This window comes from Etheostoma cragini, chromosome 22 (assembly GCF_013103735.1).
Source record: "Etheostoma cragini isolate CJK2018 chromosome 22, CSU_Ecrag_1.0, whole genome shotgun sequence".
Lineage (NCBI taxonomy): Eukaryota > Metazoa > Chordata > Actinopteri > Perciformes > Percidae > Etheostoma > Etheostoma cragini.
The window spans coordinates 13,041,519-13,061,048 of NC_048428.1; the positions used below are offsets into that span (position 1 = coordinate 13,041,519).

General features: G+C 39.8%; 2 protein-coding genes and 1 non-coding gene across 11 annotated transcripts; 1 reads left to right on the top strand and 2 right to left on the bottom strand.

Moving 5' to 3' along the window:
- Positions 1-27: 27 nt before the first annotated feature.
- Positions 28-12,326, bottom strand: LOC117938078 (centrosome and spindle pole-associated protein 1). Of its 9 annotated transcripts, none has more exons than XM_034862425.1 (31): positions 11,907-12,326; positions 11,727-11,829; positions 11,536-11,616; positions 11,336-11,433; positions 11,163-11,243; positions 10,521-10,622; positions 9,988-10,352; positions 9,784-9,861; positions 9,094-9,185; positions 8,862-8,958; positions 8,699-8,756; positions 8,100-8,392; positions 7,885-8,009; positions 6,978-7,065; positions 6,615-6,720; positions 6,472-6,495; positions 6,119-6,269; positions 5,867-6,013; positions 5,649-5,719; positions 5,324-5,467; positions 5,094-5,243; positions 4,909-5,007; positions 4,754-4,814; positions 4,479-4,605; positions 3,466-3,599; positions 2,305-2,442; positions 2,196-2,230; positions 2,011-2,074; positions 1,337-1,446; positions 1,022-1,172; positions 28-597 (listed from the first exon to the last, which is right to left on the bottom strand). In XM_034862425.1, exons 3-31 carry the CDS (start codon positions 11,579-11,581, stop codon positions 389-391), a joined length of 3,444 nt encoding a protein of 1,147 aa, XP_034718316.1. In that variant the 5' UTR covers positions 11,582-11,616; positions 11,727-11,829; positions 11,907-12,326; the 3' UTR covers positions 28-388. The 9 variants fall into 9 exon arrangements, with proteins under 9 accessions (XP_034718316.1, XP_034718317.1, XP_034718315.1 ...); XM_034862426.1 differs by having other exon boundaries at positions 11,536-11,609; positions 11,727-11,846; positions 12,129-12,322; XM_034862424.1 differs by having other exon boundaries at positions 11,727-11,846; positions 12,129-12,321.
- Positions 10,850-10,922, bottom strand: trnar-ccg. The gene has a single exon. It is a non-coding gene; the product is annotated as a tRNA-Arg (tRNA).
- A 104-nt stretch (positions 12,327-12,430) lies between the features above and the next one.
- On the top strand, positions 12,431-17,450 carry cops5 (COP9 signalosome subunit 5). The gene is made up of 8 exons (XM_034862437.1): positions 12,431-12,733; positions 13,009-13,243; positions 14,259-14,387; positions 14,799-14,864; positions 15,088-15,173; positions 15,344-15,455; positions 16,167-16,315; positions 17,217-17,450. Exons 1-8 carry the CDS (start codon positions 12,597-12,599, stop codon positions 17,311-17,313), a joined length of 1,011 nt encoding a protein of 336 aa, XP_034718328.1. The 5' UTR covers positions 12,431-12,596; the 3' UTR covers positions 17,314-17,450.
- Positions 17,451-19,530: the final 2,080 nt, after the last annotated feature.

The following is a 19,530-nucleotide window of genomic DNA, read 5'->3' on the forward strand; positions in this document are numbered from 1 at the left end:
GTTTTTTCACAAATGATCAGCCAGGACAACATTAAAATAACATTTTATTATAAAATAAACTTTCCGGTGTATATTTATAACAAAATTAACTACGTATATGTTTACGGTACATTCACAGACGTGCATCTTGCCAAACTGTCATGGACAATCTACTGCAGGGTAAAAAAAGCACTTTTCATGCTGAGACAAAGTCTTGCGTAAGATGTTTCTTGTCTAAACTATGACGATATTTTTTACAGGCAGACTGTTTTTATTAACAAGCTTTTGAAATTATGCATCTAACTTACACATTCACAATGCAACGATGTTCATTTTTAGGAGAGCCATCCAAAGAAAAGGGGGATTGGCAAAGAAGTACCCTCACTGTTTGAAGACGAGCTAATAGGAGCTATTGGACGTGCTGTGTCAGCCAGGGTGGAGCATCCAACCTCCTGTTTGGCGTCTCTCTACAACCAGAGCGTTTTACAGTATCCGACGTGCCAGGCCGCAGCCAGGCCTCTGTGGCAACGGTCTCCGTGGAGACACGTCTCTCCAGGGCAGAACGCAGAGACAAGACATCCACTTCATCATCAGACAGCCCTTCTGGAGAGAACGTTTTTTTTTTGGCAATCAGAAAATGAAGAATCCTTAAAATTCAACATATAGATAATTGTTTTTGTTAAGGCATCATTTCTCTAATTTTAAGTAAAAAATGTTTTGATTGTTCTAAAACAATAGTCAACATCTGTCTCATCTTTATTAAAAAAAAAAGGCAAAGCTTTAGTATGAGACTGAACCATGTGTCAGAAATCTGGGGAGAAAAAAAGCAAGTGGGTTAAAAAGCCAGCTGTAATTTAAAGTTAGATGCACTTTATTTTAATTTTGTTAATTTACTAGTGAAAGATGTTTATGACATCACTGCTAAAGTCTTTAAGTGGACCATCCCTCTTTGATGCTCCCATTAGCCAGACATGGCAACAATATTTGTTATATTAGCATCCATCTTATTTGAATACTTCTGATGCGAAGTGTTTCCTCTCACCTGATCTGCTGTTGCGATCACCTGTGTCCTCTCTTGTGATGCGGTGCTGGTTGTGGGCCCTGACTTTAGAATCAAGGTTCAAACTAGTCGGTGACTGCAAAGACTGGGCATCTGGTTGGATGTTACAGTCCCTCTGATCCATGGAGACCTCCTGTAAAAAGAAGAAAGCCACAAGGAAGTATTTTCATCTGTTAAATGAAAACGAATGAAACTTGAATAATACAGCATTGAAAGCATCCGCTCTGGGACTGTAGTGATTTCGATTGTTTTGACCCAAAGCAAACAAAAGCATCCATTTACTGCTCCGCATCATACATCATAGTCATGTCTCCTCCGTGGTGCTGTCCTCTCCTGGCGCTCTGCTGAGGGCCGACGGCGTCTCTGCTGATGAATCCCCTCTTCACGTGCTTTACCACTGTAAACATCTGACAAAGCCGTTCATCATCGTTACGCATCTACACACCTCGTTACAGCAGGAAAAAGATTAGCAACCTAAACATTCATTCAGTTCAGATACGTGTAATATGAAAAGAAGAAAATCAGTCCCTTCAGCAAAACCTCTCACTGGAAGGGGTTTTGATGGAAAAGTGTAAAAGGGAAAGTATTCAAAAGCCTCTCTTCCTGCACCACTGGCTTTTTTTTAAACAATTTCTCCACTGTCCCCCATTCCCAATGTCTGGCACTGTGCTATCTCCACCCTTCAGCTGGCATGTGCACCTTGCACCCAGCACTGGCACTAGCTGCAACACAGAGACAGGAGCTGGCATGTGCCACAATGAGTCTGGCACAGAGACACAGAGCTAAATAATCCTGGCTGTTGAAGTGTGGTATTGTGAGGGTTTATGTATCTGACCTACCAAGCCATGTCACCTTTATGGAAAATGTCCCAAAGCATGTGTTACATGTAAACACTTTATTTATACTTAAAAGAGGAAAAAGAGAGGAACATGGACAGTTCTTACAAACAGACTATGTTTAGCCAGGCTTACCGATGAAAGCAGTCTCAGATGGCAATATGGAGTCTCTGGGGATGTAGCGTCCAGGTTTCTTCCTCTGGGAGACAGATAAACACAGACAAACACCAATTAATTTATTGGAAGTGCAAACCATAAAATATGTACTTAACTAGCCTGTCACAATGTAAATGCATATTTATAATGTGATGACCACTCACAGAATGATAGTGGCTCGGTTTCTGGCCCAAAACGTCTGCAGCAAAACACAGAACAATGAGTTAAACAGCACAACAGTTATAGGACAAATGGGAGTGTGTGCTTACTGACCATGCTCTTCCGCTCTCTTCATAAGCCTAATATTGCGTTGTTGTTCGCGAAGAAGGGCCTGCTGTTGGATGTCCAGACTATGTTCGTCAGTGGGAGGGTCAGGGTACATGTGGTGGACCTCCTCACGAGATGCTGTGTCTGACAAGCAAAGCAAAGGTATTATCCCAAGTCTTTCCTACAGTAGCAATGAAGTGGCTTTCTTCGATCGATTCAGCAACAACAGGTGCATTAGCGCCGTAATAAAGAATTAGAGCGATAAGGTCAGAGATGAGATTAGAAGGCACGTTGCTCCCTTCCTTAACGTCTCCCACTTTCCTCCCTCTCTCTGAAATAGCAACGTGGTCGTGACTCAGCAGCTCCACAGCTTGCCTACATCCTTCCCACTACAAGGTTTGAATGGATCTGATGCAGCTTTCAGATGTAAGGTTGGGTTAAATCCATAATTTATATCTAGTTCCCAGACTAGCATTTCTTTAAATTTTTCTTTAGTTTTACAAGCCGGAGGCCTGAGTGTCTTTTAGACCCCTGCTTTAACTTGGCCTGGGAACCCATCCAAAGCCATTTCCGTGGTTCGCTTGCATTACATTCTCTGTTTGCACTGCCAAAGTGCCTGTCACTGACGGACGCCTTCCATGACCTCATGAGATTAGAGTTTCAGTGTGGCTAGAGGGAGACAGAGGACTGATGAGGCTCTGGAAAGCCTAAACCATCTGGCAATGCCCAGCTGGTTTAGGACCGCAGTGATCTTCATCTATTGTCCTTACATCAACACCATGACCAAGCCAATTAGAGGAGGGTTTTTTAAATCACTTTCTCAAAATTGGAAGAAAGAAAGGGGGTTGAGTACAGAAGCAAAGTAAGCAGTGTTCAACTGGTTTTAGTCCAATGGGGTGAACTTATTTTTCCTCAAAGGATGATGTTAAGTTCATTACTATACAATTAAAATAAAGCAATATTTCACTACAGTAAAAAGTCTTAGTGCAGTTTTTACTTGCATTGTAGGAGCTCTCTTTGTGGTCATGACTCTGGGTCATATAGAAGGCAAACAGATGGCACAGAATACTGACTTAGGGTGTTTTTGTTTCTTGCAGTGACCGGTTGCTTGTAGAAATGTTGCTTGATAAAATGAAACCAGTGTCCAATCAGTCACAGTGCCATTACCTCTGTATTTAAGCTGGTTAAACTCCCTAATATTTTGCACATTAACACGTGCAGCACCAGAGGAGGTAATCCTAGTTGATGGCTGGACAGCTTGCCTGTGCGTTGAGTCATCCAATCTGGGTTGTCTTTTGGGTCTGAGCAAGGGAGAGAAAAACACAATTTAAACAGGGCAATTAACTCAAATAGCACACAAAGATGCTCAATAGTACTTCATCCTGAATGCTTTCAAGTTGTGATCAATGACTACAGCATGCAGTTCCACTTGGCCAACGTTAGAGTAAGGTGAGTATTGTTTTAAAATATTAAGGACATAACCCTCTGATTTGTGTGTGTTAAACATTTCCAAATGCTTGGAAATGAGGTCTAAATCAATGAGCTTTCTGAGTAAGCAGCTTATGTTGGAACCAAAGAAAAGAAGTGAAACTGGCACCAGTTCAAAGGCATTTCTCTAAAGATTTGCAGTAAACTTTTTTGAATATAAGCAGGGACTTTTCAAGTAGCTTGTAGTGCATTCCTGCCCTTTCAGGGATGGAATTAAGTTACATGTCGCGTGTGTTTTTCAGGGTGGTTAGAGGTCATAAGCAGCCTCGTGTCCTGCTGAATTTCTGCTCAGCAACATTCTGAGTCCCTTTTGAATCCTGCACTGCAATTGACCCTGCAAGTCTTGCAAGGTGAAGACAGACGAAAATAAATTTTTCCTTTGTGATCATACTGTTACATTACTGCAGTAATGATTTCTTGAAGCAAATCTAAATGGAGGTTAGAAGATAGCCAATTTGACCTGGGTCACTTCCATGGCCTTAGAGCACAAGAAAGCCTCCTTAAATACCAAAACTATCATTTGACAAGACCAAATTAGTTATGTGTCTCCACCTTAATGTGTCTAGGGGTGTATTACTGTAGGTGAAATTGGACCTGAAGGGCTAGAGCACATCTAATAGCTTTTCTAAATGTAATAAAAAGTAATACAATTCTGCTCATTCTATTCGTTCAGGAGTGTCTGACCATAATACCTGTTGGGGGGAGTGTAGTGACTCTCCTGTCGATCTGACTGGTCCAGCTGAACCTCCAGTTGTCTCTGCTCATTCCTCAGATAACTACGGAGGGCTGACAGCTCTCTGAGCACTTCCTGTTTACCATCTGAACCCAACAGAGGGAATGAGGGGAGACAGAGACAATAATTGGAACGGTAAATACTGAAGTGGAAATGTTTGATTCACAAGAAGGCAGGCATATGATTTTTTTAGGGGGTGGTGGGGGGTGTACAGATAACTTAAGACAGCCTCACCTTGTAGCTGGGGTAATTTCCCAGGGACTGGTCGGGAGTGTGGCGCTGACGCAGAGTGCTCCTGTTGAGGAAATTGTGGGTTTTTATACATTTTATAATTACATCAAAATAGCCTTGATGTGAAAACATGTCGATCCCTTTACTGAGTGACTTACAGTCCTGGCGGAGACTTGGCTCACAGCAGACAAAGGTCTATATGTTTCGAGATTTTTCTGCTTCCTCTGCAAGGTTGGGATCGGAGGAGATGGCACTCTCTGCAAATTTACGAGCAGTCATGTTGATAAAGATGTCCAATAAAACTGAAAGCTCCAGTACCAATGTCTTTTCAGGCTTACTGTACCTCGTAACTCAACTGTGCCTTTGTCTGTTCTGTGTCCCTGGCGCTCTCAGATAACTTCTTCTCAATCTCTTCTTTCTGTCTCACCCTCTTTTCCTCCTCCTGGTGTTGTGTTTTAGGTTTATGGATTGATTCTTGGTTTTGCATCGTATGCTGCAGGGAGTAAAGAAAACTGTTTCTCAGTGTGAGGAGACCACTTAACTGTCAGGATAGAGGAATGATGAACTCCTCACCTCAAACTTCTTTCGTTTGCTTTGCTCCTCCTCAAATTCCCGCTGTATGCGAGCCCTTTGGTCTGCCAGCTTCTTCTCTTCCTTCTCCTCCTCAATTCTCATCCGTTCTGCCTCCTCTGTCAGCTTTTTATTTTTTTCCTCTATCTGTTTGTAACAAAGAGTTACATTCATAGTTCATTTACAACTTCTTCGAAGTGCTCAAAAACACGAGCAGTATTCGTAAACCAGAAAAAAAATTATAATTATATATTTTTTTTAAGTTGACACACGCCTTACAAGCAGCTACCCGAATGGATAGCTACCTATCAAGTTACTCTCTACCTACCTGTTGTTTCAGTTCTTCTTTGTATCTGTTCTGCATGTGGAGCCGCTGTGGAGTTGGCAGGTCATTGAAACCTGCAAAGACAAGTGAGACAGACAGTATTCCTTCAATAAAGAAGAGCAAGAGTGTACATGTCCACACACAAATGCACAATACACTATAATATACTGGATTACAGGACCCAGTTTGCCACAACTCTGGCAAGCTCACCAGAACACTACCTGATAGACGATGGGAAATGGGAGTCCTGGCTTCAACTCTGGGACTGTGTCCATTGCTCATTGGAAAGCTTTGGGTCTGTCCACTATTCCTGGACACAGGATTCCTATTTGACACCTCGTTGGTCCTGTGCATTTGATTCAGGTCACCTGTGGGCATGGAAAATATTCTGTATTACTGTTTATTATGATCCATATTAAAATTATCTTAGGCTTAGCAGACCTCATTAAAGGAGAAAATAACTTCTAACTTACTAACAAGGTTGCCTTTTTGGTCTTTAATTGGAGCGCCTCCCCCACTCTTCCCCCAGGGGTTGTATGCCATCATCTCGGCCTCTATCTTGGCATCATACCGCTCCTTCTCTTCTTTTTCTCTTCTTTTACACTCCTCTCTTTCTTTGATCTGGACACAAGGAAGGCGGGATGCTTCAAAAGTTGATGCACTTTCTCTGACCACTTCAGTGGACTGCAAGTCTATGTTTCTCTGCTGGTCTTGCTACAATGCATTTCTTTGCCAATGGGGAAACGGTGACTCCACAATGATCTGGTTTCTAGCTATCAAAATATCTTGTCCGTCTATAAAAATTAGTCAATGTCTGGGTTTTCTTTGGTATCAGCAGGAAGAAAGCAGCCTGTCTAAGCAATCATTCAATCAGGGGGGCAGTTAGCAAGTGTGCTGCAGTTATTATTTATGAAAGCATGGGGTCTGCTAATAACAAGCAGGTGAAATCTTGTAGATCTGATGTCATACCTGTAGTCTGAGTGCTTCTTGGTAGCTTAGTGCAGTCTCTCTCTTCAGCTTGGACTTGTCTGCATTTTGCTCTCCAACATACAGGGGAGACCTTTGATCAGTTGCTCTAGAAGTTAGAGTGTCAAATGATGAGGAGGTACAGTATGTTTAAAGGGGGGAGTTGACAGTCACACAGTTGTTTTGCAGTGGGAGCCCTCTTCAGGAAGAAAAACAAAAGAGACCTCATGGCCATCTGCTAATCTAAAAACGTTCACACTTTGCAAATTGCTTTTCAGTGTAAAGAATAGGAAAAAATGTTTGAGGTTGTGTACACTGAATTTGGATCTGGATAAATGAACTACGATTGTATAAATGGAGACTTACAGAGTGCGACCACTGGGTCTGATAGGAGGTGGTCTTTGAGGAGGACTGTGGAAATTCCCAGACTGCTGCACCCCTCCAGGCAGGTCATCTGATAAAGAAAATACAAACATATTTCAGTTTCATTAGCTATCTGCTGCCACAGTCTGCCAGCTCTTTTTTCAAACATTAAAATGTTTGACTGCCAAGACCAGGGCAGAAATTTGGCTGGTAAATTAATATGGAAAGACAATAAATGTAACCAAACACACCAGCTGGAAGTAAGGTCCATCTGGATCTGCTGTACTCATATCCAATAAACCGTATTTCCCCTCAGTAATAAAATTAGTTCTGCAGTAAAATGAGATTCATGAATTGCTATGCCAAGTCCTCTTGGCTATTGATATGTCGATAAAATGGCTCCATAATAAATGGCGATAGTTCTCTACAGAGAGGTCTGGGAGTTTATTTAAGCCAATGTGAACTACTCCCATCTAAGGTAAGACTGCCAGATCCCACGAGTCACTTCATGACTGTGAAGAAACTAGACACAAATATGCATAATTTACATTACTGCTGACCCTTTTCCAGGCCTTATGTAATTTTTAAGATTTAATATAGTTTTCCTTCCTCATAATAGCCACTGGTTTCCATTCACTTCCATTCAATATTAAAATCCAATTGCAGAGAGTTGAACCTTTTTAAGTTGCAGTAAATTATCCATATCATAACAGTGAAAATCATGACTGCTTTTTTACACAATGTGACAATGTTCACACCCCACTGAAACGAATGTGTCTGTTTAATATGTGAGAAAACACAATGCTAAAACACTACAGCCAAAAATAGTTTGCAGTAATGCAAAGGATATTGATATGATTTCAATTAAAAGTTAAAGAGGCAAAAACATAAGGTGGTTGAAATACTGTACTCTGGTTGTAAGGAAGAGTAGGATCTAATAGATTCCTGGTTCCATAGTAGTAATAAGCTGCATCATATGGAGTCTTGTAATTATTAGTCACAGTGTGAAGAACAGGAGGAGGAACACCAGCAACCCTGAACAAACAAAATCACAGAAACTACAATGAATTAACAGCCGAGTTGATGTGATTCAAGTTAAAGGAACACAAAGCAACAGTGAGCTACCTCGGGTTGGCCACCTCTCCTAGGATGTTTGAGACGTCCCTGTGGTAGTCCTCATTAAAGTAGTCCAGCGGAGTGACACCTTGTGCTGCTCTTGCTCCAGACCAAGGCATTGTCTTCCCTGTCAGCTGACTGTAGTCCACATGGGATTGTCCTGGGGGGTCTCTCTGTTCTGTGTCTTCAGTGCGTTTGTCATTAATTTGCCTTGTATTTGGGTCCTTCCCCAGATCTATGCCGGGCTTGTAGGGGACATCTTGTCTCCAGTTGTTATGTTGCTGATGTACAGCCCCAAACTGCTTAATTCCATCAGGTTGGAAGAGGTGATGCATTATGTAAAATAGATAAATTAAAAGAAATCAGGCAACATATATTTTTAAAAAACTCAAGAGGTGCTCAAAGGTGTTGCTCAAGGCATCACATCAACATAATCATCATCTATGACAGTTTGTGAAATGTGAGATATGTAAATTGTGCTGTTGATGCCTTTCTACAATATTTTATCCAGATACAGCAACAAATGGACTGACTTTAGACAATCACATCATAGAATATGTTTCTAAAAAAACTATCAATTGTGGCCAGTTCTTGCCATTCTGCTGTACCTGTTTCCCAAGGTCTCTGAGTCCCGTGGCAGCAACGCTCAGCTCAAGCTTCTTCTCTCTGAAATGTAAATCATCCCAGGGTTTTTGTCTTTTTGAAATAGTTGACAGGCATGTGCCAGCAGAAACAACTCTAAAGAATATGATTCAGTGAATAAACACTTACCTGATCTTGTTAATCTTCTGTTGAGCAATTTGTTTCAGCAGCTCTTGCTTATACTTTTCTTTCCTCATCTGAGCGCTCGCCTGATCTTCTGTTGCTCCTGCATGACAACAGAGAGCCATTAACACACAAGTGGTGTCACCTATGATGCTAACAAAGGATTTTAAATTCCATCAACTATCCTGCAGACATCAATATGTGTCTAAAAGCATCAAGCAATACAAATGGCATTTACCAATCATTAGTCCAGTAAAAAACTCTGCTTTATCCTTGGTGGTAGCAGGTCTAGATCTTGCAGCTGTCATCATGCCGTCTGGCATTTGCCGACTATTAAACACAGATACAAAGACAGAACCAGACACTCCACAATAGCCATCGAACTACTGACAGAGTATACGGATAACACCAAAGCAATCAGTTTCTGTCTGAGCCACACTCAGCTACCATTTTACAGTGCCTCACAGTTTGCCTGCAGAGCTTTCTGGTCTCAGAGAAAGGGAGTGAATCCTTATTCTCCAATCAACACAGCTACTCCTATAGAACTGGGGGTGAGTAATTGTTTGTCTGGAGCTGAGCCAAGGGTCACTCTCCATCACCGCCCCACACGTTCACAGCTTACTAAGAGGGGCTCAACTTAATGGCATAAACGGAAACCGTGAAAGGAAATGGCATGTAAGAGAAGTGCTGGAGAGCAATAACGGAGTAAGGCAGCAATGATCTATACCTGTTGCAGTTACCCTGTGTTGGCTCATTCGATCAGATTATTTTATTGATTAAGAAAATGTATGTGACTTTCCAGGAGGATATCATTGTCTGTCTAACTCTTCATTGGAACACTGTTGCTATCTAGGATAATTGTGTCCAGCATCATAAATCTCATTACTGCAATCGACCAGAACTGTACATCGAAATGAATCTTGCTTACTCTGACTTCCAAACCCCTTCATTGTTGTTCTGATCATAGAGACCAGGAGCCTCTACCTCCTTTATGTCCCGAGTAGCTCTGCCATAAAGACAAGAAGAAAGGACAGTTGAAGAGAAATTATATCATCACACCTTCTCTTCTGTCTATGATGTATACGTAACATACGGAAATATCTCAAAATCATACTATAGAAAAAAGCTACACCTGTTGACAGCTCTACGTTCCCTGGTTCTCCTCTCCATTTTGTACTCCGGTTCTGGAGTGTGTCTGTCTTGTAGCCTCCTGTGTCTGAACTCAAACTCATTGTCTTTGTCCGGGATTGGCTCCTCCTCAGAGCTGTAGGGCTCTACTGGTCTAGGGAGTAGCCAACGCCTTCGTCGCCGATGGCCTGGACCCCAAGTCCCTATGTTTTTTCCATTATCTACTGTCTCAGTCAGAGTGGCAGCATCTCTCCTGGATGCAGGGCGCTCCCTGGGAGGATGGTGTGTGTTTGTATGGTTGTTGAGGATGGGCCGAGGAGAAGCTGGAGAAGAAATGTACACAGCATCTGAAGGTTGAATCTGTCCAGGCTGAAAATAAAAATGTGAAGAAAACTGAATGTGAAAACCATTTACTTTATACCTGGGTGCCTAAACAGCACATAACAACAATCCTCTTAAACAAAGTATTTGTTTAAGTTAAAGCAGAAATGTTATATTTTGCAAAAATGGGACTATCAATGTCATTATGTGCATTACCTTTGAAATTATGGGAGGTGCTCCCCTCTTTAACCTTCCAATTTGTGCTTTTTCTTGTAGGAAGATGTTGTATTCTTTTTTTCTATCTGCTCTTAGTTTTTCCTATGAGAGAAACAAATTTAGAGTCATGTCTTTGAAACAGCCATTTTATTCAGATAGGGGACCAGCTAGTTGTCTTTAATGCTGTATTTGAATCTGACTAATTTATAGCAATATAATGTGTCCTCTATACAGTTCTGCATACATTAATTTGACAGATATTGGTCTCACAGAGCAATGCATTTCCCACCACTACATTGCAAGAGACTGATGATTTTGTATAAATTCAATGACCCAGGTGGGACTTGAACCCACAATCCCCAGCTCCGGAGGCTGATGCCTTATCCATTAGGCCACTGGGCCATTTGTAAACCTCTACACTCTCTAATAGTTTGTTAGTGAGTAAGCACTATACACACAAGCAGTTGCTATGAAACACAAAGCCCTGTACAAACAACAATTCACTGCACCAGCAGTATATCAATTATATTAGTGTTGTGAGAAAGTTATGTCCCCACCAAAACGTCCCACTTTGAATAAAATTGACAGCTACCTGTTATGTCATACTTGGGGACACAGAAACACATAGACACACACACACACCTGAACTGATATCTTGTCATCAATAGGTAGGGAGAAGCCCTGGGGTTGTGGACGAGGTTCATTAGTTTTCAGATCCTTTTTCTGGAAGAAGAACATGAGAACAAAGGACAGGATGGTGAGGAAACATAGGGAAACACGTCTTAATGACTGTTTTTTTATACATATCATCAGACCTTTGCAGCATACTGTTTGTAGTCCAGTTGAAGCTCCTCCTGAAGTTTCTTCTTCTTCCTTTCATAGTCATTTCCCAGCAGGAAACTTATGCCCAATCCTGGATAATATATAATATATAACACATAAAGTGTAGGACATAAACCTATGGGCCTACTCAAATAATGTTATCTGTTCAGTATCAGTAAGACTTGCATAATACCTCTGTCTGGATTGGGGTATATGTGTGCTGCTGATGCTGGAGGCATTTCCACACAGTGTTGTTTATGTTACCACCTGTTGACTTGGAGAAGGTTACGAAGGTTAACACATTACTTAGTTGGAACATTCCGTATGTTTGCGCTTTAAAACAACGTGGTAATCATCGGAGCACTTATTTTCACATAACGTTACCTCAATGTAGTGTATCACACTTCAGTGATGATGACATAATACATCTTTTGGTGTTTCCTCTTCATGCGCCTCGAAAAACGTCCCATCTTTCTTCCATTAATTACTTTTTACATCAAAGCTCAGCTGAAACAGAGGTTATACATAACATTATTCGGATTTACAATATTTGCATTTACAGACCATGTTTGCAAATGCTCTTTTCTAGCTTGGCAGCAAGGCGCAAAGCATCATTCCGTTGCTATAGGCAACCATGACACAAAAGATTTTCCGATGAGAAGCTAACTAACCAAGCTAACACAAGGCGCTATAATGGAAAATATACCTAAGACCCGCTTTTTGATAGTTGTTCCAGTCGTAAATAACATTGGCTTTGTCGATTCTTAAAAATACCTTGGCCCTCACCAAAGAACTGAAAGCATAAACCTCAACGAGGGATTCTGCTTTTCTAAAAAGCGCCGCTAGATGTCAGTGCGTCCCTGACGGTTGGTTGTGAGTCTTCCCAGGACTAAACCATGCATGCTGGCAGAGGGGTGATTACACTTTAATATGATTCATATATACGGTAACAGCCGCTTCAGGTGAAATGTTATTTTTATATTTATAGTTCCGTTTTAGTGTTACAAAATGTCGTGTTGCGTTAAAATACAAACATGTCTACGTCATGTTTGAAAAACATCAACAAAACGTCCCCTGCTGCTGCACTTTGGCATATTGGTATCCTTCACTGTCATGGCTACCTGAGCAAGTGGGCATTTAGCTAGCCCTGTTACGGTATCAACCATCAACATCTTTAAAGAAAGAAAACATTTCTTCAATTATTGGGGGCAGTAATAGTGGTTTTAACAATTTGGTTGGCTTAGCTAATTCATCATGGCGGGGAGTAGCACAGCTCAGAAAACATGGGAGCTATCTAACAGCATGCAGGAAGTTCAGAGTATTGACGAAATTTACAAATATGACAAAAAGCAACAACAAGAAATCCTTGCTGCGAAGCCATGGACAAAGGAGTAAGTACACAACAGTAAGGTGGTATTTGGTTTATTTAAGTGTTTAAGTAATTCTTGATCTTAATGTCGGGATCGTAACGTTATGTTGTGTCACGGTAGTTATTCTTAGAACACACGATAGCTTGGCTACAAACTAGCATTAGCTTGTTTGTAAACAGCGGTACAACTAACGTTAACTGCGGGCTGTGTATTTGCTAATGTATCTACTCCTTAACATTGTACCTAATAGACTTTACATATCTGATGTTGATTGTGTGTCTTTCTTTGACTCGTAGTCATCACTATTTTAAGTATTGCAAGATCTCAGCCTTGGCCTTGTTGAAGATGGTGATGCATGCCAGGTCTGGAGGAAACCTGGAGGTGATGGGCCTAATGCTGGGGAAGGTGGATGGTGAAACCATGATGATCATGGACAGCTTTGCCTTGCCCGTGGAGGGAACAGAAACTCGAGTCAACGCCCAGGCTGCAGCATATGAATACATGGCTGCCTACATTGAAAATGCCAAACAGGTTGGGCACTGACTTCTTAATTAAAAGGCATCTCATAGATTTTATGATTGTGAAAGGAGTTACCAAAGTGCATTCACACTGTTCAGTTACATTATTTTGATTCAAAGTTTACTTTATGTAGATGTAATTGATGGCTACCATTTTTTTAATTTTGGGACTTGGGTTCATTTTGATTCAAGAAAACATTTATATTTGGAATATGGTATAACATCCACATGAGTTTTAAAGCTGATACCAAGATGTGATAGTGTCTCACCTCCAATCCAATGTTCCAAAGACACATTCTCTGTTTACTTATTTGATATAATTTAAAAAAAACTAACTGAGAAAACATTGGAGAACCAATTATGTAAGCAAATAACATAATCTGAAAACTGCTGCCCTGGTTAAAAAAAAGCAATGCAACTCATCTCAGCTGGAATTCTGTCTACAATGGAAATTTCTAAGTTACCCCAAAACCTTTGACCAGTAGTATGTCAGATTATATACATTTGATTTGTCTTCCATCCATTGCTTTATTTATTTGAAAGATGACGTACCTTGATCTGTAGGGGAATCATTTACTGGTTTAGTCATACCAAACATTCCTGTCTATTTATTTTATCGATGAACTGTTTCGCAATTGATTTAAAATATCCTAAATACCGATGTTTCATTATGAAATTATATACTGTATTCTGTGAATGAAGGTTGTTATCCATATACCACTACTATATCACCTGTATCATCCAACACAGTTATTAATTTCTAACATGACTACTACAAAATGTATGAGTTTTTCCTGTAAAAAAAAACCCTTCATACTTTAATTCTGTTGCCACATTGTCAGTTGTTTGAAATAACATATAAATTAAAAAAATGCCAATTATACTCTGCAATACCTATACAATGCAATGATCAAACATTTGATTGATATTTTCATACCATCTCCATTGTCTCACTCTCTGTGGTGTTCTTGTACAATGGTGCTGTTATGCCCTGAATAATAACCTACATCTATCCTGTAATGTCTCAGGTTGGCCGGCTGGAGAATGCTATTGGCTGGTACCACAGTCACCCGGGCTATGGATGCTGGCTCTCGGGCATAGATGTCAGCACCCAGATGCTCAACCAGCAGTTTCAGGAGCCTTTCGTGGCCGTTGTGGTAAGCCTGAGGAAATAGTTGTTTTTTTCTATCAAAGCTTCGTTTACCATGTTTTCTAATTGCACCCCATGAAAGTGATATTCAGGAAAGAAAGATTTTTTTTTTTTTCTAAGTTTGACAATACAAGTTAATGCATGTGTAACTGAGAAGGTGGTGAGATTGTTGATGCATGAGTTGTAGGCTTCCATGTAGTACTGATGAATATTTTCCTATTGCAACCATATATGCTGTTTGCACTTGATTTGGTTTAGCAGTGCCTAAATGCCATGGGCATCATATAATTAAGTGTGTATTTTCAGCACACTGACAACCATAGTAAAAGGCTCCTGGTGGCCGGATTTCAGTAGTCCCTGGAGGTTTTTATGACCCCTGACTTTGTTTTCCTGTTCTACTGTATCTTGCGTCCTACAGATTGACCCCACTCGGACTATTTCTGCAGGGAAAGTCAACCTTGGCGCCTTCAGGACCTACCCAAAGGTAGAGCAACAACTGTACACAACGGCAATTCTCCTGAGAGTAGAATTCTAATAGGAATAAAATAAGTTGCTGTTAATTATTATTTGTTGTAATATATACACTAGAATAATTGCTTGTCTATCTCATTACTTACATCCGTATAAGTGTTATAGTTATCTGGATATGGTACAGAAAGTCTTTTTTGTTTGTTGCTATTTCTCAGCATTTCCTCTGTGAATTTTAGGGTTACAAACCTCCTGATGAGGGACCCTCAGAATACCAAACAATCCCCTTGAACAAGATTGAAGACTTTGGTGTTCACTGTAAACAGTGAGTATTGATTTATATCAGTGTTGTCACCATATTACAGATATGGATAACAATATTTCTAACATAAATATCATGAAATTCTTTTAAATTTTATCTTAATTGCAGTATTTTTAAAGTGTACTCTTTACTATATACGTGAATCATGTTTTTCTTTGATTTGTTTTATTTAGGTATTACGCCCTGGAAGTTACTTACTTTAAGTCCTCCCTTGATAGAAAGCTTCTGGAACTCCTTTGGAACAAATATTGGGTCAATACCTTAAGTTCCTCAAGTCTCCTCACGGTATGTAGGCAACTTCAAAAAACTAAATTGTTTGACGTTTTGATTTATGGTTAATTATTACACTATAACTCATTGAGACATGTGGTCACCCGCTTGTGATGTCATGATTTATTGCTGCTGAGTAGCCAAGAGTCCCTGTTTATTGATTTTAGTAATAAGTTAATTTAAACTTTTTAACAAGAGATAAGTTGTAAAGCTGGAACAAGTGATACAGATGTTGTTCACCCTGGATCCTCTGCTTTCGCCCCGCAGTTTATTCTAAAGAACGAAAGCCCCTCATGTGAATTCCCATTGTGGACGCAGTCACTCTGTCCCGAGCTTGACTAAACAGTCTAAATAGGCATCAGGCTTATCCAAACAGTTAGCTCTTTGGCAATCTGGATGGAGATAAATTGACTAGATGTCAAGGATGAGCTGCTTCTTGGGTGACAGGCTTTGTCAGTTGCTACAATGTCATCCTAGTCAGGGGCCCCTGTGTCATTGTGTTTTAATTACCTTTTTCACTAAAAACACGGCCTCACCTTAAGCAAACTTTTCACTGGCTTATTTTCATTCACCACAACACACAACGTGTACCTTCAGCTTGTTGGACTGATTTGTTGCCACTCTGCAAAATTCTTCTTCATGTGGAAAATCAATTTTTTAGCTATTGTTTGCAAATTGCGCATGACTTGGTTTGGGTGTTTATGTGTGTGTTTGACGGATGGTCAGAACTCGGACTACACCACAGGCCAGGTGTTCGACCTGTCGGAGAAGCTGGAGCAGTCTGAGGCCCAGCTGGGCAGAGGCAGCTTCATGCTCGGGTTGGACACGCATGACAGGAAGTCTGAGGACAAACTGGCCAAAGCAACACGAGATAGGTAAATCATGTTCTTAGAAGAAAAAGGCTGCTAATGTTAATGTGAACTTAGTTTGTATTGGGTACTATGATCTCGGATTTCGTTTCTTTTTGCTGATTGTATTAAAAGTGGTTGATGTTATTACTTTTAATCCATTTCATCATATTTGTTTTTGTGTCATATACAGTATTTTCCAATTATTTGTTGATTAGACATTATTGTCCTTATGTAATAGAATGTTTGTGTCAATTTTAATCAAAAAATTCTGTTACATGTTTAATTTAGGGTTACAACCAACATTATTATTTTTGTAATCAATGATAAATTGGCAAATTAAATTCTCAATTAATCCGTCCATCTTGTTTCTATAATTAAGAATGTCATGTTAAGCCCATCAGTTTAACAAAATATAACTTTCCAATTGTCCAAAACCCAAAGAGATGCAGTTTCAATTATCTACTCTTTTTTTTCAAAAACAATGATTCAAACGATTAGTAGATTATTAAAATAGCTACTGATCAATTTTCTGTCAATTAATTAATTAACTTACAATCAAACAATTCTTGATTTTTATTAGATGTGTGATTTAAGAACAGAAAAAGACCAATCTAAACTTACATTTTCCCATTATTTTACATATTTGATTCATAATATGATCAATAATTAATTCATTCATATATTCGATTGATTCATTAAATATGTTTTTGATTCTAACTAACCAAAGGAGCATCAAAACTAAACCGATTAATCTGTTTATTAATACTGGTTTCATTAATATCTGACACATAGATCGAGACACCTTCACTATGTATTGCTCCAGATAGTCTACTAATACCAGTGTACGTGTTACATCTCTTTATGTTGTGCCTGTTTTGCTGGGGTAATTGAACTAATATCCATTTTTCACTGTGGTTTGTTTTAGCTGCAAGACAACCATAGAGGCGATTCATGGTCTGATGTCTCAAGTCATCAAGGACAAACTCTTCAATCAGATCAACACATCTGGCAATTCAACCTGAACCAATTCGGATTTTACCTGGAGGTCTTTTCTTGTGCATATGCAGCACTTATTGGTTTATGGTTTATGTTTCACTGCTAAGGGTAGGAATAACTGGGAATTGTCTTGGTGGTGTTTAAAAAAAATTTTTTAAATAAAAAAACTTTTTTTTCTCCTAGAAGTAGTTAAGGATTATACAGTCAAGGACTAATAAAAGTGGGTGTTTCATGCTAAACAAAAGTATATTATTTTGTTTAAATTTATGTTATGCAACATTAAGCTGGAAAAGTAAACCGTTTCACTGGTGTATAAGGTGGACATTAGACTTCATATGTTAAGTCATGTAAATATGATACAGTGTCCTTAAGGTGTGAGGCAGTGCAGCATTGTTTCTCTTTCCCTTCATGCTTTGGCTGTTACTAAAAATCTTCATGCATGTAGGGCCTGTGTTCATCTGCAGCCTAACATTTCAACACGCGCCATGGTTGCATTTAACGCTCAGCCTAACCTAGCACCAGTCAGTCATTCAAGTGTAGCAGTGTCACACCATTACATAATGGAACAACAAACTCAAGCTTCTGCATAGGCTCAAAGGGAATCGGCTGCCATGTGTGGGATGTCTCTGCGGAGTCACTCCTAGCACAGTTTGGCTCTTGGTGGTACACACTCCGGCAATGTGGCCAGTTCGTCAGGTTTTGGTGTGGCAGTGATGCAGCGCAGAAACAGAAGCCGTACACACTGGAGTCTATTCACCCAATGCGTCTGCTCTCCATCGAAGCAGACACTCCCAAAGTCTGCCTTTTTTTTAACAGACAGCCCCTTTGGCCTGGATTTTTGTCATGTCTTTTTCATGGTATTGTAATGGCTAAATGTATATTTTTTCATGTCATGTATCGCAGAGAAGACAATCCCTGTGGGGCAGTGGAGGTGTCTGTTTTTTCTCATGCGCATGAGCTTCAGCACCTTCTTATAATGATTTTCTTTTACCATTATTTTTGCCTTGTCCTAAATTGGAGGGTGTTCAGTATAGCAGTTTAGGAAGAGGAAACTTATTAGATTATATTTATTGAAATTTGAAATAGTAAAATAGGTTTTCTGCGCACACACGGCCTACTGAATAGCTCATGTTTTTGCCAGATATTTAAATGTATTACATGGATGACTGTCGCAGCGCTGAGAAAGTATTTAGAGTATGCACTTCAAAAATAATTTCACCTAATGTTTGGTCTTCCATGGTGATTCAAGAATCAGTGAAACATATTGAACTTGTTGGACATGTAAATATTATGATTATCACCAGATGGACATTTGTATGCATGACTAAATGTGGAATAGGAAAATGTATGTAAATTCTAATCAAGTCAAATTGTGGGCAGCCAAATCTCCACCACTAGTGTATTTTACCTTACTCGTTTAACATTTAGCAGTGTTCTAATTCCAAAGTATGTTCCCCATTTATGGAGAGAGAAAAAAAGATTGCAGAGAAATGCCTTCTCTTTTGGTGTGCACACAAAGAAAGGCGTGAACAACTGGGTGATTTGGCAATGTCTGATATGAGAGCAGAAGATTAATAAGACTCGTGAGTAATAGCTATAGGTAGCTACAGTATAGAGCTAATGACCCCACTACAATCTGGAGATGTTATGTTTTGTTTGGCTCTCAGAGGCATTAGCCACACAAGCATGATCGTGTGTGTGAAGAAGTTGATCCCAGCTCAGAAAGCTGGACTACACTTCCTCCCTGCCATGTGCCCCTGCATAAGTGGAGACAAGTCACTCCCTTACAGGAAACCCAGGTCCTGGCAATATAGATTAATACTGCAGGGGTCACTGGGAGAATGGGTTGTGGTCCTGATTTGGTATGTGGCCTTGAAAGATGGACACAGCAAACTCATAAAATATAAACTGCTTAAACTTTACTCTACATTTAGTTCAGTAAAGTGATTTGTTTTAATATAGTTGTGATAAGGCAACTAACTGACAAGAATTACAACCTACACTGCAAAATAGTTTGTAACATTACTGTTAAATTCCAAACTAATAGTAACCAATTCATTGTTATAGCTTTCACTGGATTGTAGAATAACGATTCAGAATTTAGTTTCTCAGTACCTTTAGTCAAAACAAAGTAGTTATGTATATATTGTCCAATTAAAATGCAAAGAAATAACAGAATTATAATTATTTCATTGCTCACTTCCGCTTCGCCGATTTTCGTGAACCATCAGATTTTGTGACTG